Source organism: Zalophus californianus, chromosome 15 (assembly GCF_009762305.2).
Source record: "Zalophus californianus isolate mZalCal1 chromosome 15, mZalCal1.pri.v2, whole genome shotgun sequence".
In the NCBI taxonomy this organism is placed as follows: domain Eukaryota; kingdom Metazoa; phylum Chordata; class Mammalia; order Carnivora; family Otariidae; genus Zalophus; species Zalophus californianus.
In genome coordinates, this window is record NC_045609.1 from 46,041,844 (window position 1) to 46,065,056 (window position 23,213).

The following is a 23,213-nucleotide window of genomic DNA, read 5'->3' on the forward strand; positions in this document are numbered from 1 at the left end:
GAGAAGGGGCCTTAGCCAGGACCCACATTACAGACGACAGCCCTGAGCCCTGCTCTGGCCCTTCCTACCGAACTGTCACTATGACCAGATGTACAACGTTTGCCCTGAAAGGTAACTCCAGCTACTTCACTGGACAAGCGTCAGCCTTTCAGATGAGCAAAGGGTCGGACTGCCAGACTCGACTGTACCAGATGTCCCACAGCACAGTGGAAAGCCTGGCTCTGGCTCAGGGCAGCGCCTGCAGAAAGTCCTGCTCTATCTGCGGGCCCAGGGGTCCAGGAGGCGAGGTAGAGACTCTCGGGCTGCAGATCCCATGCCCAGCTCAGTGCCTTTCCCCACCAGGCCCACGCTTCCTTCCTGGCAAGTGCTGCAGCCCTACAGTCTAGACGAACATGGTTGTGGGCAGAGCACAGCCTTTTCCAGTGCTGGAGACACAGGCACAGGATGACATCAGCCAAAGGGAAGGAACAGAAGGGAAAGGAGCCAGGGCCAGAAATGTGATGGAGACAAAGTGGGCTGCAAGGGGGAAATCCAGCACTTTTTCCTGAAAATGGAATCTTGTCTGCTCTAGGTCCCCTGGCTTTTCTGTTTTCTTGTTCAGGCAGCCCAAGTGTAGGTCAAGCACCTCTCAGTTACCAAGAACCTAGAAGGTCCATGCATGGCCCCATGTTGTTCTGAGACACATCACTGGGGGTGGTTTCATCCTCACTGCACAGAGGAGGGACCCGTGGCCCAGAGAGGTCAGCACCTTGCTCCAAGAGTCCATGCTAGGAAGGGGCCAATGAGGGTCTGCACTAGACCTCCCTGAGGCTCAGGCCTGGCTCTGTCCCCACACCTGCCCACAGTGAAGTCACCACGCAGCTTACCTCGAGTGTTTGCTTGTTGAATCTGCTCATTTGCCTGCAAGGAAATGAAGGAATGTTGGGGGAGGGCAGTGAGAGGACCCAGGAATACTCTAAGAACCCCATTACGCAGAAGTCCTCAGAGCTCTAGATTCAGTACCTTTTTAAATCCTTCCTGCATGTTTGTGGCTCCAGAAGGCACTACATTCTGGAGTTTAGCAAGACTCTCACGTATTTCATTTCTGAAAAAATCAGAAAAGGGGTTGTGGTGGTATGAGGTGTGGACTATTCAAAAGAGCCCCAAGCTAACTCTCGTGCAGTGTTGGTGGGAATGCAAACTGGTGCAGCCACGCCGGGAAATAGTATGGACATTCCTCAAAAAATTAAAAATAGGATTACCATATGATCCAGTAATTCCACAATGGGGTATTTACCCAAAGAAAATGAAAACACTAATTCAAAGAGATATCTGCACCCTCATGGTCACTGCAGCATTATTTACAAAAGTCAAGATATGGAAGCAACTCAAGTGTCCAATGATAGATTAACGGATAAAGAAGTTTGGTCTATGTATTCAGTAGAATATTATCAGCCATAAAAAAAACATGAGATCTTGACGTTTCCAAGAACATGGATGGAACTAGAAGATATTATACTAAATGATTAAGTCAGATAGAAAGATAAACACTACATGATTTTACTTATATGTGAAGTCAAAAAACAAAACAAAGATGCAAATAAAGAAAGAGCAGGAATAGATTCATAAATACAGAGGACTATCTGATGGTTGTCTGAGGGGAGGGGCTTGGAGGGAGGGGTGAAATGGGTGAAGGGGAGTGAGAGATACAAGCTTCCAGTTATGGAATGAAAAAGTCACAGGGCTGAAAGGCACAGCATAAAGAATATAGTCAATGACATTGTAATAATGTTGTATGGTGATAAATGGTAGCTACCCTTGTGGTAGGCATAGCATAACATATAGAATAGTCAAATCACTATGTTATACATCTAAAACCAATACAACTTTGTGTGTCAGCTACACTTCAAAAAAAATAGAAAAAAAAAAAAAAGAAAGAAAAGCAAAATAAAGCAGCCCCAAGCCATCCTGGAACCACCTTGCACTGTGTAGACCTGTCTGGCTGAGACAGGATACAAGTCAAGTAGTCTGGTCATGACCTTCTGCGCTCTGTCCTTGATATTGACAGGCCTCACTCAGGCTTCCTCTGTCCCCCATCGGGTGAGCATAGGGTGGGAGATGCTGCTTTGCTGGTCCCATGGGTATGGCTCGGCTTTCTCTGCACTCGTCACTGTCTCAGGGCCCCAAGGCCCTGCCTTGACCATCCACGGTGAACATGGGGTACACCCATGGATGTACCACTGTGAATCCCCACTCACAATGTGACTGGCAGGGCTGCTAGAAGCTAACGCATCCCCTGGGAAGGCACACTATCCTCCAACAGGTGAGGCTGAGTTTGGAAAAGGTCATCCTGCTGATTGATACTCCTGCCCTGTCCCATCCTCCCCTGCCACAGACCCCTGAGGTTGACTCGGTCCCCCCCAAACTTCTTCCCCTTCTGGACTGGTGCTAAAGGAACTAGCAAGCTGCTTCATGAGAGCGCTAGGGCTCCTGAGTTCATGTGCTCCTGAAGAAAAAGGCCAAAGGCTGGGGAAGTGACCCTGAGGACTGTTCATGCAGGTGGACGAGCAGTGATCCTCTGGCTACCACGGGTATGTGGCCAGACAGCCGCTGCGAAGGCAGATTTCAGGGGTGGGACTGGGACACAAGAGGGGCTGGGGGCTTAGGTTCAGGCCAATCCCATGTGACGAGCTGAGCTGGCACAGTCAAGCTAGGAAAGCGTGGACTCTGAGAAGGCTTTTCACTGTGGGTAGTGGAGATGTTGCTGTGGGGGGAGACCTGAGAGCTCTGGGTCCAGTCCAGCTCAACCCAGCCCAGCCCAGCCCAGGAGGAGAGGCCTGGGACCCGTGGCCAGTGGAGGCCAAACCAGGCACTGCTCGTCCAAGAAGCACTGTCTCCTCCTCTCTCATCACACACTGGAAGATTTGTATTTTGCGATGGCACCCCAAGTATGGGGGATCTCTCAGCTCTTCCCAGTGTCTGGCCCAGGAGCCCCCAGGCCAGGCATTGTTCTGGCCCGATAGGCTCCCTCCAGGGAGTGCTGCCCCTCCAGTCCTACTCCCAGCTCTGTCCATGGAAGGGACAACAGACTCCTTGTCCCCTAGCAGTCTCTCTTCCTCTTTAATACCCGTCTCAACTCCTTGGAGTCCTCCATCTCTTCCTTGTTGTCACCCTCCTGGCCAACACCCCTGGAGTGTTCCTAGCCCCTGTGCCATCTGGCTTCTCCAGCATCCAGAACAAACCCCTCTTGGACTGTGTCTCCTCAGCCTACTCGACCTTAGCAGAAAGGGCTCAGAAAGCACCAAGTAAGGTCCTAGCCTTGGTCCCACATTATCTGTAGACCCTCCAGAGTCACATGTATATCAGGTAACATTGTCTCCTCCTTGATTCTCTCTGCATGCCAGGGCCCACCTGGGCTCTTGGCCAGAGGCCTCTTCAACTCCTAGGCAGTGGGGCACGTTTGGGAACGCCCAGGCCCGGGCTGAGCCCAGCGCCAGTCAAGATCCTGTGGGTTTCTCAGGAGCTGGTAGCCTTAGGGCCCTGATATGAGTATGAGCTCTCTTCCCGGCTGCACATCTTGCCCCATCCCCAATTCCACATCTTTTCCACTCCCCTGGGTACCACTCCCACTCCTGAACCCTCGCTTGTGGAAGATGTCGTTATGTTCCCTGTCCAGAGACACCCGGGAGGCCCTCCCTGAGCCCCCACACAGCTTCTCACAACTGGGCCCCGAGACTCCCACCTTGGAGAAGGCAGAGGTCTTCCCCTCCCCAAGGGGAGCTCCTCCACCAGAGCCCCCTGCCCAGCAGGCTTTCATCTCTCTGCCACCTGCCAGCGTCACCCCAATGGACTTGCTTCCTTCCACCTCATATGCACTCAGGTCTCTCTGTCCTAAACACATAACCACACATATGCACAAATCCGTGCCTCCACTAGTCCTTGGAGCAACCAGCCCCCTCCCTGCTTGTCCTGGAGTCAGGCATGAGAGTGCTGTCTCCATGCACTGACACCATGACACCCCTCCCCTGCAGGCTGGCTGTTCTTGCTCACTCTGCTGCTCCTGGCTTCTCTCCATGGTCCTGAATGGCAGCTCTATGTCTCAAATTCCGGGGCCCATCCAGTCCTAAGGATGTTCAACCTCTCTTCGCTGCTTAACTCTCTCTGAGTTGAGTTCTAGTCATTTGTGCCTTCAAGAATCTTAGTTTCCTTAGCCAGCTACTCAGAAGCTCCATAACTGCCTACTTGCAGGCTTTTGGGCAAATTGTTGGGCCCACCATGGCCCACCTAGGATTTGGGCATGTCATGCCTTCCTCAGGCCCGATGTTCAGGACCCCACTCATGGGCTCCCCTGTCTCAGACCCACCATGGGAGCAGGATCCCCTTGGCTGAGACCATCAATAATTTGGTGCTACTCATCCTTTCCTCCCTGGTTATGGCTTAGTTTCACTGGCATCCCCACTGACCCAGGGCTGAGAGTGACACGTGACAACAGATCCTTAATGCAGGTCACTGTTTGTAAAAGGAACCACACACCTGCTCCCTACAGTCTTGGGAGTCCTCACAGCCAGCCTGTTCTAAGAACAGGGAAGAATGCCGAAACAAGGACTCAGGACAGGTGAAAGGCAGGTCTTGGGCTGGGGGTGGGTGGGGGGAGAATATCTAGTAGCATAGGGCGGCCAATGTCAGGGCAGCCAGGGGTAGGAGAGGGTTGGGTGGCCAGAGCTGGGAGTCAGAGTGCAATGAGGGGAGCCCAGGCCTGCCCAGCCTGCACTCTAGTGGGCTTCCCACTGTGGTCTCAGGGAACCCGTTGCTCCCTGGCTCTTTCTGCAGTCTCACCTACTGGGCCTGCCTTGGAGGCCAAAATGTCACTTACCTGTCTGATGTGAGTTTCATGAGGGTGTGGCCATCTGTGGAGAAGGTGATGAAGGACACCCGCAGATTTGGGCTGGAGAGGAAGCATGTGCTTGTGAGAAGTCTCAGGCTCAAAATGATGCCATTGAGCAGCCAGGGAGTGGGTACATGACAGTTTCCCTGCCCCCACCCCAATTCTTCTCCTTTGGGGCCCATTTCCCAAACCCCAGAACTTCCCATAACTTTAGTAAGGAATTCAGAGGGCTGTAAGATGCCTGGCCTTTCTGGAAGAGTGTGTCAGAATGGCATCTCGATCCATCCTTACACTCACAACACCCCAGTAGTGTTTGTCTGTCTCTCTGTCTCTCTCTCTTATGTGCATGTGCATGTGGGTGCACACACACACAGACACTCACACAGACAGCTGCATGCACAAGGAGATAGAGAAACATCTGCACACTCCTGCAGGAGGGTCTCCCACCTGGCCTCTCTTCTTTAACATTCTTTGGAACTTCACTGCCCTTCTTTCCTTGCCTGTCTTCCCCACCTCATCTCTCCTCATCTCAAAGAAATTATTTTCCCTCTTGGCAGCCATTCATCTATATCCCTCCCTTTCCTGTTCCTGACCATGGTCTTCTGGTCCGCTGACCCTCATTATCCTTGGCTAAATTGGTACCATCTGTTCCTAGCTGAGCTCCCTACTGCTCTTGGCTCTTGTTCCCACTCATTTTACCCATTTCTGTCAGACTTTTCTTCTTGACACAGAACCTTGATCATGTCAGACCCTTAAACAAGAATCATCTGTAGCTCCCTATTTTTCACAGCACAGAATCGAGGCCCCATGCCCTGGCACTATGAGCTATTATGGCCTTGGCTCCAAGCTGACATGTCCAGCCTCATCACCTAGCCCTCCCTTGAGGTAATCCTACTCTGCAGCCAAACAGACCACTCACTCCATAAGAAGTTTCCTTGATGGTTCCTGTTACCCTGTCTTTCTCATCTATCAGAGCCTAGTTAATATTGCCACATCTTCTGGGAAGCTATCCTTGAATTAAAATTCTTCCCCTTTTCTTAAGCTTGTCACATAAGTCCTTTGTCTTTTTCTTTTGGCCCCTTACACCTTTTAATCAGGTGTATAATTAATGTGTTACTGGTTTGCCTGTTTCCTAATCTATTGGGTCCTCAGGGCATATTACTGTGTTCCCAACAATATGGCCTGACTCTTAGGCAGGAGCCAAGTGAAGTTGCTGAGAACCTTGGAATCACTGTGATCTGTCCTTTCTTGCTTCAGAACTTCACTCTGGGCTCTGTGTTCCTGACTGGAGGGACTTCCATGCCCACTGAGTCTAAACAGCTCTGTACTGTGTCTGGCAAAAGAAAACACCCTACTAACACAGAGAAGCCATACTTATCAAACTTATTGACCAAATCTTCCACCATGTTGTGAATGTCCATCCAGTTGTTGTTCACACTGCCCGACCTGAAAATGAAGAAACATGAGTCAGAGAGATGAGTCACATCTGTTGTGTAGGAATAGTTACTGCCTTATCTGCCTTCCTGCAGGCCCTTTAGCAAGCTCCTCACCCTTATTCTCCTCAACATAGCCAAAGCCTGCCACACACCCTCAGTGACCTCAGTAGGTCACCCTGGTGGTGACATTCATCAGTGTGAGTTGTGGGAAGGTTGTCTAATGAGACCTCTGTGCTTGGGACTGAGGAACTTCCAAGGATGAGGGACTTCTGGTGGCAAACCAGGATGTTTGGTCATGCTAGGTGGGGCTGTTGGACAAGAAATGAGGGAAGATGCATTGGTTGGTAAAGCTTCCGGTGATTCTGATTTATTGGCTCTCCTAGTTGCCCATTGTCTCCCAGATGTCTGCTCCTCCCCTGCCCCTTGAAAGTGTGTGTGATTGGGTGGGGAGGCAGAGCTCTCTGGCACCACATCTCAACAAAATGCTCCTGGCTTTTCCTTTATATCATTCCTTCTGCCTCCTCTAGACTATATCTAAAACTATCAGTGGGTGGTTTCTAATGATGTCAGGATTATCATTCATGGAGCAAGTATATACCAGGCACTTTACATGCATTATTTCCAATTCCAGAACAACCCTATATGATATCAACCATATTCCCATTTTACAGATGAGACTCACAGGTCATGGCATTTCCCACAATATCAATAGTGAATATGGATCTGAACCCAGATCTAGCTTCAAAACCCATGTTCTACCCATTGCACTAGGCAGATCAGGGTGACTCTGGCTGAGTAAGACAATTGTTGAATAGGAAAGTACAAGACTCTGACAACCAACCCGCAATGCAGACTTTCTTTCAGAAGCTTCCATGCTAAAGTGCAAGACAACTTCCTTAATTAATGGAAACCCTATCCACTCTCCTTCTCATTACTTTTCTCTCTTGTTTTTCCCCTGAGTGAAGAGGATCTTCCAAAGAAGATTTACAGGAAACAAGAATCTTCAACTCATGCACTTGCTCTGGGGAAGTTTCCAGTTTGTGATGAGTTTGAAGAAAGGTTTAGACTCTAGAAACCCTTAGACCAACATGAGTGCTCCTGGGCAGTGGAAAATACTGCAGGGACTACAGGTCCCTAGGAAGGAGGCAATATGGAACAGCAACTATGTGGGCTTCCAGTACACAGGGCTCCAATCATGTTCTAGTGTCTCACTCTTAATAAGAATGAAGATGATCAACAGACATTTGAAGACATCTCCATCATTGAAGCTTGAGGCCAAAACCCCCTAGTGATATAACTATGCTGGGAGAGTGGAAAGAATGGGGAAAATCATGTAGGGAACCTGAGCTGTAAGAAAGCTAAATTTTCTTCCCTCATAATAAGAAGTCAATAGAAAATGAGTAAATCTCAAACAGCAAAAAACAGCATCAGTACTAGCATGGTATTAGAAACAGCATCATAATACCAGAAGAAAACTCTGCAAAATGACAGATTAAAAAAAAAAAAAAACAAGACCCAGCTAATTGCTGCCTACCAGAGACTCATTCAGCTTTAAAGACACATGTAGGTTCAATGTGAAGGGACTGAAGATATTCCATGCAAGTGGAAACTAAAAAAATTATAGTTATATCAGACAAAATAGACTTTAAGCCAAAAACAGTAACAGAATCAAAGGAAGTTATTATATAGGGGTGCCTGGGTGGCTCAGTCATCAAGCATCTGCCTTCAGCTCAAGTTGTGATCCCAGGGTCCTGAGATCAAGCCCCTCATTGGGCTCCCTCCTCAGCGGGAAGCCTGCTTCTCCCTCTCCCACTCCCCCTGCTTGTGTTCCCTCTCTCGCTGTGTCTCTGTCAAATACATAAAATCTTAAAAAAAAGAAAGTTAGTATATAATGATAAAAGGGTCAATACATCAAGACAATACAAAAATCATAAATATATACATACCCAACATCTGAGCACCTAAATATATTAAGCAATACTAACAGATCTGAAGGGAGAAAAGATAACAACACAATAATAGCAAGCAACTTCAATACCCTAATTCCAGTAATGGATAGATCATCTAGACAGAAAAGCAACAAGGAAACTTTGGAATTGAACCATACTATGGCCAAGTGGACTTAAAAGACATATATAGAACATTTTATCCAACTGTTGCAGAATGCACATCCTTTTCAAGTCCACATAGATTATTCTCCAGGATAGATCCTATGATGGGACACAAAACAAGTCTTATCAAATTTAAGAAAATTTAAACCATAGCAGCTATCTTTTCCAACAATATGGAATAAAAAAAACAAGAGGAAATCTGGAAAATCCACATATATGTGGAAATTAAACATATTTTTGCATGACTAATGGGTCAAAGAAGATGAGAATGGGAAAAAGAACCAAATGGGAGAAAAAACCCTTAAAACTAATGGAAATGGAAACAAATAGCAAAACCTATAGAATGCTGTAGAAGCAGTTCGGAGAAAAGTGTATAATGAGAAATGCAAATATTAAGGAATTAGCAAAATATCAAATAAAATATCTTACTTTACATGTCAAGGAACTAGAAAAAAAAGATGAGATGAAGCCCAAAGTTAGCAGAAGAAACAAAATAAATTAATGCTGAAATAAATTAATTTAATTTAAATTAAAAAGAGAGGAGATATTGCAACTGGTACTATAGAAATACATAGAATCATAAGACACTACTCTGAATAATTACATATCAAAAAATTAGATAACCTAGAGCAAATGGATAAATTCCTAGAAACATACAACCTGTCAAAACTGAAGCATGAAGAAGCATAAAACCTGAATAGACCTATGGACCTGAATATACCTAGTAAAGAGATTGAATCAGTAATCACAAATTTCCCAAAAGAGAAAATCCTGGGACCGGATGGTTTCATAGGTTAATGTGACCAAACATTTAATGAAGAGTTAATACCAATCCCTCCCAAACTCTTCCAAAAAATTGAAGAACACTTCCAAACTCATTCTATGAGACCTGCATTACTCCGATATCAAAGCCAGACTAATACTACAAGTACAGATCAACATCCCATATGGATATGGATGCAAAAATCCTCAACAAAAAAATCTAGCAAACTGAATTTAGCAGCATATTAAAAGATTTATATTCTATGACCAAGTAGGATTTATTTCCACAATGGAAACAGGGTTCAATGCAAAAATCAAACAATGTAATTAACAGAATAGAATAGAATAGACTTAATAGATCAAAAAAACAAACTACATGATCATTCCAATTGATGTAGAAAAAGCATTTGATAAAATCAACATACTTCCTTTATAAAAACACTCTTTTTAGGAATAGAGAAAAGTTCTTTTTTTTAGTTATCTCTTTTTTTAATTAAAAAAATTTTTTTATTGTTATGTTAATACCATATATTACATCATTCGTTTTTGATGTAGTGTTCCATGATTCATTATTTGTGCATAACACCCAGTGCTCCATGCAGAATGTGCCCTCTTTAATACCCATCACCAGGCTAACCCATCCCCCTACCCCCCTCCCCTCTAGAACCCTCAGTTTGTTTTTCAGAGTCCATCGTCTCTCATGGTTCGTCTCCCCCTCTGATTTCCCTCCCTTCATTCTTCCCCTCCTGCTATCTTCTTCTTTTTTTTCTTAACATATGTTACATTATTTGTTTCAGAAGTACAGATCTGTGGTTCAACAGTCTTGCACAATTCACAGCGCTCACCATAGCACATACCCTCCCCAGTGTCTATCACCCAGCCACCCCATCCCTCCCACCACCCACCACTCCAGCAACACTCAGTTTGCTTCCTGAGATTAAGAATTCCTCATATCGGTGAGGTCATATGATACATGTCTTTCTCTGATTGACTTATTTCACTCAGCATAACACCCTCCAGTTCCATCCACGTCATTGCAAATGGCAAGATCTCACTCCTTTTGATGGCTGCATAATATTCCATTGTGTATATAGACCACATCTTCTTTATCCATTCATCTGTCGATGGACATCTTGGCTCTTTCCACAGTTTGGCTATTGTGGACATTGCTGCTATAAACATTGGGGTGCACGTACCCCTTCGGATCCCCACACCGGTATCCTTGTGGTAAATACCCAGTAGTGCAATTGCTGGATCATATGGTAGCTCTATTTTCAACTGTTTGAGGAACCTCCATACTGTTTTCCAGAGGGGTTGCACCAGCTTGCATTCCCACCAACAGTGTGGGAGGGTTCCCCTTAGGAATAGAGAAAAGTTCTATTGATAAACATAATAAGGGCCATATAGGAAAAACCCACAGCTAACATATCAATGGTGAAAGACTAAAAGCTTTTCCTAAGATCAAAAGTAATACAAAAATGCCCAGTTTCATCATTTCAGTTTGATGGAGTATTGGAAGTTCTAGCCAGATCAATTAGTCAAGGAAAAGAAATAAAGGCATCCAAATTGAAAAGGAAGATGTAAAACTGTCTCTGTTCTTGGACGATATGATCTTACATGTAAAAAATCCCATAGATTCCACACACAAAAAAATTTGACTAATAAAAGAAATCAGCAAGGTGCAGAATACAGAATTAACTTATAAAATCAGTTACATTTTGATATACACTAACAATGAAGATTACAAAAAGGAAATTATGAAAACAAATCCATTTACAGTATTATCAAACAGAACAAAATACTTATGAATAAATTTAACCAAAGAGGCAGAAGACTAGTACATTGAAAACTACAATACATGGCTGAAAGAAATTTAAAGACACAAATCGTTGGAAGGACATCACATATTCATGGACTGGAAGACTTAATATCCTAAAGCTGGCAATAGTAGCCAAGGCTATCTATAGGTTCAATGCAATCTTTCTCAAAATCTCAACAATTTTTTTTTTTTGCAGAAACTGAACATTCCATCCTAAAATTCATATAGACTCTTAAGAGACCTCAAATAGTTAAAAAAACTCTTGGGGTGACTGGGTGGCTTGGGTTGTTAAATGCCTAGCTCTTGATTTCAGCTCAGGTCATGATCTCAGGGTTGTGGGATCAAGCCCCGCAGGCACTGCCCTTAGCAGGGAGTCTGTTTGAGATTCTATTCCACTTCCCTTCCCCTGTTTGAGCTTGTGTGCATCCACGTACATGCCCTCTCTCTCATTCTTAAATAAATAAATCTTAAAAAAAAAGTCTTGAATAAAAACAAAGTTTGTGGACTCATATTTTCTGGTTTCAAAATTTATTACAAAGCTACAATAACCAAAATAGTATAGTACTGGCATAAAGACAGACATATAGACTAATGGAATAGAATAATGAGCACAGAAATAAACCCTCATATATTTCAATTAATTTTTTAACAAGGATGCCAAAAACATTCAATGTGGGCAAGAACACTATTTTCCACAAATAGTGTTGGGAAAACTGGATGTTTACATGCAAAATAATGTAGTTGGGCTCTTACCTTATGCCATATACAAAAATTAATTCAAATGAATAAAAAACCTAAATGTAAGAGCTAAAAATATTAAACTTTTAGAAGAAAATACAGAGGAAAAGCTTCATGATGTTGGATTTGGTAATGGTATTTTGGATATCACACCCAAAACACAAGCAATAAAAGAAAAAAAATAGATAAACTGAACATCAAAATTAAAAACTTTTATGCAAAGGATACTATAAAAAAAGGAAAAGATAACCCACAGATTGAGAGAGAACATTGGCAAATCATATATCTGAAAAGGCATTGATATCTAGAGCACATAAGGAATTCCTACAAGTCAACAATAAAAACTAACTAACTCAATTCAAAAATTGGCAAAGAACTTCAATAGGCATTTCTCCAAAGAAAATATACAAAAAGAAGATGGTGGCAGAGTAGGCGATCCTAAGTTTGTCTGGTTCCTCAAATACACCTTGTCTAATCATTCTAAACATCTGAAAAGTCAATCAAAGATCTGAGAAAAGAAATGCTGCAAATCTACAAGAAGAAGAGTGACCATCTTTTGGAAGGTAGGAGGTGCAGAGACTTGAATCCAGGGTGAAATAGCTGAGGATACTGCATGGGGAGGAGCCTGTTTAAGGAGGCTACTGCAAAGTCTTATAAGCAGTGGAGTGTAAAATCAGAACTTCTAGAAGCGTGTTACAGAGGGGTATGTCCCTGGCTTAAAGGTGCTCAGTTTGCAAAGTGGGGTGGAATCCCAGGTGTGACAATGTGATCTCAGGATTCCCAGGGTCACAGGAAGAACAAGGGTGCCTGAGTGTGGCAGAGTTCCCAGGCATTGGAGCGAGGAAGCTGGCTGAGAACAGCGAGTCTAGGTTCTGGGTTTCTGCTCTGTGATGCCTTAAACTGCAAACCATTGCACAGTGTGACTGCTTTCCTGGGAGGGGTCCAGCAAAAGGCAAAAGTGAGACAAGACCCTCCCTCCCCCCTTGGAGAGGAATAGCATGAATCTGAGCTGCAGAAGGTCGAAAAATTTGGAGTTTTGAAACTCAGTCATGTGCCTGAAATAAAAATGCTCAGTCACAGGCTGGGTGAACAGAGTTGTGAAGGAAACCAGGGAGACTAGAGTGATTGACTACTTTTCTATGAGGGTTCACTGAAGAGTGTGGGCAGCGAAGTTTCAGCTCTGGGGCTAGAGAGCAGGGCCAATCAGTGCTGAAAGCCTTCTGGGAGGAAAACAGCACCACAGAGTGGAGTCCAGAGCTGCTTACACCAAGCCCTAACTCCCTGCACACTGGAGGTGCATTTCCACCAGGGCAAGTGCCCCTGAGAATCAGTAAAACAGGCCTCTCCCCTAGAAGACCAGCACAAACAACTGTCTTGCACCAAGTTTACTGATCATAGAGGGCTGCAAAACTTCAGCTCTTGGGGAAAACAGTATACAACATTCCTGGTATTTTTATTCTTTAGTCTTTCAGTATTATTTTTTCAGTTATTTTCTGATTTTTTAAATTGTTTAAAATTTTTTATTTATATGTTTATGTTGTATACATATTTATTTTTTGTTTCCTTTCATTGTATTTTACTTTAAATATAAAGTGAAGTCTTTCTCTCTTATTTTTGGATGTAGTTTCTTTTATTTTTATTTAAATTTTATTTTATTATGTTATGTTAGTCACCATACAGTAAATCATTAGTTATTGATGTAGTGTTCCATGATTCATTGTTTGTGTATAACACCCAGTGCTCCATACAATATGTGTCCTCCCTAATACCCATCACTGGGCTAATCCATCCCCTCATCCCCTTCCCCTCTAAAGCCCTCAGTTTGTTTCTCAGAGTCCATAGTCTCTCATGGTTCATCTCCCCCTCCGATTTCCCCCCCTTCATTTTTCCCTTCCTTCTCCTAATGTCCTCCATGCTATTCCTTATGTTCCACAAAAAGTGAAACCACAGGATAATTGACTTTCTCTGCTTGACTTATTTCACTTAGCATAATCTCCTCCAGTCCCAACCATGTTGATGTAAAAGTTGGGTATTCATCCTTTCTGATGGCTGAGTAATATTCCATTGTATATATGGACCACATCTTCTTTATCCATTCGTCTGTTGAAGGGCATTTTGGCTCTTTCCACAGTTTGGCTATTGCAGACATTGCTGCTATGAACATTGGGGTGCAGGGGCCCCTTCTTTTCACTCCATCTGTGTCTTTGGGGCAAATACCCAGGAGTACAATTGCTGGGTCATAGGGTAGCTCTATTTTTAATTTTTTGAGGCACCTCCACACTGTTTTCCAAAGTGGCTGTACCAACTTGCATTCCCATCTACAGTGTAAGAGGGTTCCCCTTTCTCCACAACCTCTCCAACATTTGTTTTTTCTTGCCTTGTCAATTTTTGCCATTCTGACTGGTGTAAGGTGGTATCTTAAAGTGGTTTTGATTTGAATTGCCCTGATGGCTAATGATGATGAACATTTTTTCATGTGTCTGTTAGCCATTTGTATGTCTCCTTTTGAAAAGTGTCTGTTTATGCCTTCTACCCATTTTTTGTTTTTTTCTATTTTTTATTTTTATTTTTATTTTCTTTAATTTAAATTCAATTAACCAAGATATAGTACATCATTGGGTTTTGATATAATATTCAATGATTCATCAGTTCAGTATAACACCCAGTGCTCATCACATCACATGCCCTCCTTAATGCCCATCACCCAGTTACCCCATCCCCCTACCCACCTCCCTTTCTGCAACCCTCAGTTTGTTTCCCGGAGTCAAGAGTCTCATACGGTTTGTCTCCCTCTCTGATTTCTTCCCATTCAGTCTCCACCCCCCTCAACCCCTATTGTCCTCTGCACTATTCCTTATATTCCATATATGAGTGAAACCATATAATTGTGTTTCTTTGATTGACTTATTTCACTTAGCATAATACCCTCCAGTTCCATCCATGTCAATGTAAATGGATCTAGTTTCCTTTAACAAGCAGACTAAAACACAGGGGAGATCAGGTTTGTTTTTTTGTTTGTTTTGTTTTTGTCTTTTGTTTGTTTGTTTTGTCTTTTTAAATTGTTGTTGTTTTTTCTCTTTCTTTCTTTTGGAGACATTCACTCCAAAAGTAAGAACAGGAGGTAGTACTCACTGTCAGGGATTTAATCAATACAGATATAAGTAAGATGTCTGAACTAGAATTTAAAACGATTCTAAAGATACTAGCTAGGCTTGAAAAAAGCATAGAAGACCCTAAGGAATCCCTTACTGTAGAAATAAAAGAACTAAAATCTGGTCAGGCCAAAATTAAAAATGCTATTACCAAAATGCAGTCCCAAGTGGAGAAAATAAAAACGAGGATGAGTGAACCAGAAGAAAGAATCAGTGATATAGATAGATAACATAACATGATGGGAAACAAGGAAACTGAAAAAAAAGAGAGGAAAAACCTATTAGATCACAAAGAGAGACTTAGAGAACTCAGTGATTACATAAAGCAAAATAATATCTGGATAATAGGGGTCGCAGAAGATGAGGAGAGGGAGAAAGGGACAGAAGGTTTATTTGAACAAGTTATAGCTGAGAAATTCTCTAATCTGGGGAAGGAAACAGGCATTCAGGTCTAGGAGGCACAGAGAACCTCTCTCAAAATCAATAAAAATAGGTCAAACTTGCACATTTCAAAGATAAAGAGAAAATCCTGAAAACAGCTGGGGAAAAGAGGTCCTGAGCCTACAAGGGCAGATACATAAGGTTGGCAGCAGACCTGTCCACAGAGACCTGGCAGGCCAGAAAGGACTGGCATGATATATTCAACATGCTAAATTGAAAAGTATGCAGCCAAGAATACTTTATCCAGCAAGGCTGTCATTCAGAATAGATGGAGAGATAATGAGTTTCCAGGACAAATAAAACTAAAATAAAAACTAAAGGAATGTGTGAACACTAAACCAGCCCTGCAAGAAATATAAAAGGGATCCTGTGAGCCCAAAAATAACAAAGAGAGAGAGCCCAAAAGTAGCAAAGACCAGAAAGGAACAGAGACAATTACCAGGAACAGCAATGGCACTAAATTCTTATCTTTCAATAATTACTCTGAATATAAATGGGCTAAATGCTCCAATCAAAAGACAAAGGGTATCAGAATGGATTAAAAAAAAACACAACAGACACATTGATATGCTGCTTACAAGAGACTCATTTTAGACCCAAGGATACCTCCAGATTGAAAGTGAGGAGGTGGAGAACAATTTATCATGCTAATGGACATCAAAAGAAAGCTGGGATAGCCATCCTTACATCAGATAAACTAGATTTTAAAACAAAGACTGTAATAAGAGATGAAGAAGGACACTATATCATAATAAAGGGGTCTATCTAATAAGAAGATCTAACAGTTGTAAATATTTATACCCCTAACTTGGGAGCAGCCAAATATACAAACCAGTTAATAACAAAATTAAAGAAACTTATTGATAATAATACAATAATATTAGAGGACTTTAACACCCCACCCACAGAAATGGACAGATCATCAAAGCAGAATACACTGGACTAGATGGGCTTCACAGATATATTTAGAGCATTTCATCCTAAAGCAGCAGAATACACATTCTTCTCGAGTGCACATTCTCCAGAACAGATCACATACTAGGTCACAAATCAGGTGTCAGCCAGTACCAAGAGACTGGGATTAATTCCTGCATATTTTCAAATCACAATGCTATAAACTTGAAGTCAACCACCAGAAAAAATTTGGAAGGACCACAAATACATGGAGGTTAAAGAACGTTCTACTGTAGAATAAATGGTTCAACCAAGAAATTAAAAAAAAATACACAGAAGCAAATGACAATGAAAACACGACAGTTCAAAACCTTTGGGATACAGCAAAGGTGGTCCTAAGAGGGTAGTATATAGCAACATGGCAAGCGAAGTCTCAAATACAAGACCTAACCTTACACCTAGAAGATGGAAAAAGAAGAGCATATAAAGCCTAAATCCAGCAGGAGAAGAGAAATAATAGAAATAATAAAGATTAGAGCAGAAATCAATGATATAGAAATATATATATATATATATAAAAGAACAGATCAACGAAACTAGGAGCTGGTTCTTTGAAAGAATTAACAAGATCGATAAACCCCTAGCCAGACTTAGGAAAAAGAAAAGGACCAACATAAATAAAATCATGAATGAAAGAGGAGGGATCACAACCAACACCGAAGAAATACAAACAATTGTAAGAGAATATTATGAGCATTTATATGCCAACAAATTAGACAATCTGGAAGAAATGGATAAATTCCTAGAAACATATAAACTACCCAAACTGAAACAGGAAGAAATAGAAAACCTGAACAAACCCATAACTAGCAAAGAAATTGAATCAGTAATCAAAAATCTCCCAACAAAGAGTCTTCCTACCCCCCAACCCTAATGCCTAAGAGAGAAATCACCATCCCCCTGGACTGTGCCAATATCATTGAGACAAGACATGCTCAGGGCAATTCAGAAGTCCCTCCACCAGACAGTGAGGAGGGACTTATTCCAGTGGGCAGAGTGGTTACAGTGCCTCTCAGCTCTGTTGGCTTTGTTTAGAAGCTGGTGACTGGGCACACCTCCCCCCCCCCAATGCTCCCCCAGTCAGCATCCATGGAGAATGAGAGGAATCAGAGGCAGTACAGCCTGGGATGCTATAATCTGGGCACAGAGGAAGCCTGAGTCCTGTCAACCCTACCAGACTGGGGGCTACTTCATCCAACCTCCAGATCCCACCCCTTTCCCAGGAGATAGCAAGTGCAAATGTCTTCCCTACTCTACATCCCAGGGTGGTTTTGAGGATGATGGAAGTGCAGTGGAAGGGTTTTGGAAACCAAAACGTGCTTCAGTGATACTATTGAGTCATACCACTGATATTATTGACCCAGTAAAGTTTATTCTCAACCCCATAAGTTGGAAATGCAAACAAGGCAATGTCTCCAATTTCTCCGAGCATGAAGATCCACCCCCTTTCTTTCTCTGAGGGCCACAGGGTGCCTAATTCACAGCCCAGCTTCCCAGAACAACACCCAGTCAGACCTAGCTGTTCTGGAAGTGAACACAATCCGGAATGTGGTCTCCAAGTGGTTGAAGAAAGAAGCAAAAGTCTTGGCAGGAAAGCAAAGGACTTTCTAAGCAGTGACACTCCAGGAATGCCCAACAGAAACAACAGGGAAATCTCTCTGGTGCCCAGTAAAAACAGAATCCACGTAGGTGAAAAGCAACACAAGCAAAAAACCACACAGACAGAAATTGAAACCCAGCGAGCTTCTAACAACTGCTGAGAAGGAGCTTCTAGCAATCACTTGCCCCTCCAGCTGTTTAAGAGGCATGCAGGTCACAGATCTGGGCCATGTCAGAGGAGGGACTGAGAGCCAGCCAGAAACCCTATAGTGGCCTTTTCTCCTTTCCAAAAGGAAAATTCCCAGAGAACAAATTTTGGGGTCATTCCTTCTGTCTCAGGAACGAGGAAGCTGCCGAGGTTCCTTGGGTCGGACCAAGACTCCCCCCTCCCCTCCCCTCTCGGAAGCTGGAATCCCCTTTGGGCGCGTCTTGCCCGTATTGACATCAGGGACCACTCTGCCCTTGGGGGGCTGGGTAGGGCAGGAGGGCCACTCACTTGTCCAAGAGGAAGTAAAGATCAAATTCGCCTCTGCAGTTTTTCGACTCTTCTGCCAGGGTCTCCTGGGAATTGTGGCTCGGGTTGCTGTTGGGCTGGGGGACTTTCTCAGGTGGGCGGAGGTGGTGGTGTTGGTTATTCGTGTTCTGATTGCCTGGATTCTGGACGGTCTGCAGACCGGTGTCATATATTTCTGGGTCCAGGTCAGTGTCCAGATCAAAGTCATACATTTCTGAGCTCTGGACGGTCTGCAGGAAGCTTCCGGCTCTGAGCAGTGGAGGCCGCAGCACCAGCAGCAGGAAAAGTGCGGGGCATGGCAAGCCCAGGCTGCGGCTCCCCATTTTCTGGGCCGCCCTTGCGGCGCTGCTGGATGCTGGTCACTTCAGGTAAACTCAAGCAGCTGCCTCCTTGGACTCCTCCCGTGCCAAGGAGGCCTCCTCCTCTCCAGCCCTTTCCCAAGACGCACTTCAAGCCTCCACCTGCTACCTGCCCTTTGGGCGGAAGAAGCAAGTGGCTGGCTCTGGGGCGATGGCCCTACTACCTGCGTGGCCCTTCCCCCGCACCCGCAGGGCAGAAGGCTTTGTTATGATGGACAGGAGGGTTGGCATGGTGACTTTGTGACCTGCAGCTCTGCTCAGTGTCCTGCCTGTGGACAACCCCAGGCAGGAGTCCTGGGATCTTTGGCCGGGGTGGGGGGAGTGGTAAGATGAGGCTGCCATTATCCCTTTGGCTGCCACTGTCCCTTATCTTAAACCCTCACAAGTGACCGTTAAAATCCTCAAGATCCTGCTTTTTTATAACTCAAAGCAGGCAGTTGAGGTGGCTTAGATGAGGACATCCCTGTGGGTGAGGAGGTCCAGGAACTGGGAGACTAGAGTACAATAATGGTCATTGGTGTGAACACTGAGGCCACGCATGGACATGGAAAGATCTAGAAGGTCTAGAAGGTTTGTATAAGCATTCCAAAGTCCTTTATGAATGAGGACATTCTGGTTATCTACTGCTGTGTAACAAACCACCCCCAAATTAGTGACATAAAACAAAAACCATTTCCTACATGAACAGGTTCTGTGGATCAGAAATGCAGAGAGGCCTGACTGGGGATGGCTTGTCTGTGCTTCATGGAAAAACATGGAAAACCCATTTGTTCTTTCATATAAATTTGAGAAGCACTACTATATACATTTCATATAAATTTTAGATCTTCTTGTTCTTTTTCTTCGGACCTCTTACTTTTCATGTAGATCACAGGCTTGTGATTTTTCTAAATTGATTCTAGATAACTTTACACATTGCAGCCTCTGAGAACAGTACTGCTATGGGCTATACTTTCAACATGTCCAATTTCAAATTCAGTTTGGCCATTGGCCATTTGTTTTAGTTGCCTGAACTTATGAAAAGTTTCCCAAACTTCTTAATACTTGATTACAGTAACATTAAATGTATAGATACACTTTGGTCAATTTGAATCTGCTATCTGGACTCCCAATATCAGCAAACCTGGCAATGTTTCCATTTATTTATACCTTTTCCAGTGCCTTGCATATAAATTTCCCTATGAAGATCTTGATGTTTTTTGTCAAGTGCCTTCCCTAAATACCTTACATTTTTGCTGTTAATGTAAATGGCATTTTTTTTGAACACCCACAAGGGATTCTTTTAATATTTTGGAAGATTGTTTTCCCATTGTTTAATTAAAAGAGGAAATAAAAACACACAGATAACCCTTTCCAGTAGCAGGTCCAATTCACTTCACTGATTGAAAGGAGAGCAGGAAATAAAAGAGTAACAGATGTTCTGATGACCCGTCATTTCCATCATCTAAGTTTTGCAACTCCACACACATGCAAAGAAAGAAGCACGAAGAAATGTCTCAGCCTGGCTACTCTGAGGAGTGTGAACTGGAAGGACAGGGACAGACGATGAGTGAGTGAGTGTGTTGGGTGAGGCCAGTGGCACAGAAGAAAGTGATCTGCCATCTCTCCACCTGGGCCTTGGTTTGTGCTCTAAGATTGAGTCTGTCCCCCACCCCCACACTATGTTCATCTGTTTTCTTTCTGAAATTCCACATATGAGTGAAGTCATAGGGTATTTATCTTTCCTTACTGATTTTGCTTAGCTTAATCCACCGTGGATTCATCCACAACCTAGCCAATAGTAAGATTGCATTCTTATTCCATTGTATATATATCTCCCACATCACCTTTATCCATTCATCAGCACACGGACTTTGGGACTCTCTCCATAGTATGGCTATTGTTGATAATGCTGCTATAAACATCACAGTGCTTGTACACCTTTGAATCAGAATTTTTTTTTACTTCGTTAAATTTTTTATTGTTATATTAATCACCATACATTACATCATTAGTTTTTTAATTTTTTATTGTTATGTTAATAACCATACACTACATCATTAGTTTTTGATGTAGTGTTCCATGATTCATTGTTTGTGCATAACACCCAGTGCTCCACGCAGAACGTGCCCTCTTTACATCCATCACCAGGCCAACCCATCCCCCCCCCCAGAACCCTCAGTTTGTTTTTCAGAGTCCATCATCTCTCATGGTTCATCTCCCCCTCCAATTTACTCCCTTTCATTCTTCCCCTCCTGCTATCTTCTTCTTCTTTTTTTTTTCTTAACATATATTGCATTATTTGTTTCAGAGGTACAGATCTGTGCTCAACAGACATGCACAATTCAGAGTGCTCACCATAGCACATACCCTCCTCAATGCCTATCACCCAGCCACCCCATCCCTCCCACCCCCCACCACTCCAGCAACCCTCAGGTTGTTTCCTGAGATTAAGAATTCCTCATACCAGTGAGGTCATATGATACATGTCTTTCTCTGATTGACTTATTTTACTCAGCATACCACCCTCCAGTTCTATCCACGTCCTTGCAAATGGCAAGATCTCATTCCTTTTGATGGCTGCATAATATTCCATTGTGTATATATACCACTTCTTCTTTATCCATTCATCTGTCAATGGACATCTTGGCTTTTTCCACAGTTTGGCTATTGTGGACATTGCTGCTACAAACATCGGGGTGCACGTACCCCTTCGGATCCCTACATTTGTATCTTTGGGGTAAATACCCAGTAGTGCAATTTCTTTGTGTCTTCCTCAATTTCTTTCATGAGTATTTTCTAGTTTTCTGAATACAGATCCTTTGCCTCTTTGGTTAGATTTATTCCTAGGTATCTTATGGTTTTGGGTGCAATTGTAAATGGGATTGACTCCTTAATTTCTCTCTCTTCTGTCTTGTTGTTGGTGTATAGGAATGCGACTGATTTCTGCGCATTGATTTTCTATCCTGCCACTTTACTGAATTCCTGTATGAGTTCTAGCAGTTTTGGGGTGGAGTCTTTTGAGTTTTCCACATAAAGTATCATATCGTCTGCAAAGAGTGAGTTTGACTTCCTCTTTGCCGACTTGGATGCCTTTGATTTCTTTTTCTTGTCTGATTGCTGTGTCTAGGACTTCTAATACTATGTTGAATAGCAGTGGTGATAGTGGACATCCCTGCCGCGTTCCTGACCCTAGGGGAAAAGCTCTCAGCTTTTCCCCATTGAGAATGATATTTGCTGTAGGTTTTTCATAGATGGCTTTTATGATATTGAGGTATGTACCCTCTATGCCTATACTCTGAAGAGTTTTGATCACGAAGGATGCTGTATTTGTCAAATGCTTTTTCTGCATCTATTGAGAGGATCATATGATTCTTGTTCTTTCTTTTGTTAATATATTGTATCACGTTGATTGATTTGTGGATGTTGAACCAACCTTGCAGCCCAGGGATAAATCCCACTTGGTCATGGTAAATAATCCTTTTAATGTTCCTGTTGGATCCTATTGGCTAGTATTTTGGTGAGAATTTTTGCATCCATGTTCATCAAGGATATTGGTCTGTAATTCTCCTTTTTGATGGGGTCTTTGGTTTGGAGATCAAGGTAATGGTGGCCTCATAAAATGAGTTTGGAAGTTTTCCTTCCATTTCTAATTTTTGGAACAGTTTCAGGAGAATAGGTATTAATTCTTCTTGAAATGTTTGGTAGAATTCCCCTGGGAAGCCATCTGGCCCTGGGCGTTGGGGTGTGTTGGGAGATTTTTGATGACTGCTTCAGTTTCCTTAGTGGTTATAGGTCTGTTCAGGTTTTCTATTTCTTCCTGGTTCAATTTTGGTAGTTGATACATCTCTAGGAATGCACCCATTTCTTCCAGGTTATCTAATTTGCTGGCATAGAGTTGCTCATAACATGTTCTTATAATTGTTTGTATTTCTTTGGTGTTGGTTGTGATCTCTCCTCTTTCATTCATGATTTTGTTGATTTGGGTCATTTCTCTTTTCTTTTCGATAAATCTGGCCAGGGGTTTCTCAATCTTGTTAATTCTTTCAAAGAACCAGCTCCTAGTTTCGTTGATCTGTTCTACTGTTCTTTTGGTTTCTATTTCATTGATTTCTGCTCTGATCTTTATTATTTCTCTTCTCTTGCTGGGTTTAGGCTTTATTTGCTGTTTTTTCTCTAGCTCCTTTAAGTGTAGGGTGAGGTGTGTATTTGAGACCTCTCTTGTTTCTTGAGAAAGGCTTGTATTGCTATATACTTTTCTCTTAGGACTGCCTTTGCTGCATTCCAAAGATTTTGAACAGTTGTGTTTTCATTTTCATTGGTTTCAATGAATTTTTTAAATTCTTCTTTAATTTCCTGGTTGACCCATTCATTCTTTAGTACGATGCTCTTTAGCCTCCATGTATTTGAATTCTTTCCGACGTTCCTCTTGTGATTGAGTTCTAGTTTCAAAGCATTGTGGTCTGAAAATATGCAGGGAATAAT

At 43.0% G+C, this 23,213-nt stretch overlaps 1 protein-coding gene across 4 annotated transcripts in view; it reads right to left on the reverse strand.

Annotated features, from left to right (window-relative positions):
* ANTXRL (ANTXR like) overlaps nucleotides 1-18,918 on the reverse strand; it is a 38,246-nt gene extending 19,328 nt beyond the window's left edge. For 3 of the 4 annotated variants that reach the window (XM_035724285.1, XM_027594662.2, XM_035724284.1), the window contains exons 1-5: nucleotides 18,373-18,918; nucleotides 6,239-6,310; nucleotides 4,853-4,924; nucleotides 1,003-1,084; nucleotides 867-900 (exon numbers count right to left, since the gene is read on the reverse strand). In XM_035724285.1, the coding sequence (XP_035580178.1) occupies nucleotides 867-900; nucleotides 1,003-1,084; nucleotides 4,853-4,924; nucleotides 6,239-6,310; nucleotides 18,373-18,713 (601 nt within the window). In that variant the 5' untranslated portion in view covers nucleotides 18,714-18,918. The remainder of the gene's footprint in view (nucleotides 1-866; nucleotides 901-1,002; nucleotides 1,085-4,852; nucleotides 4,925-6,238; nucleotides 6,311-18,372) is intronic. The other variant, XM_035724286.1, reaches the window with a different exon arrangement.
* Nucleotides 18,919-23,213: the final 4,295 nt, after the last annotated feature.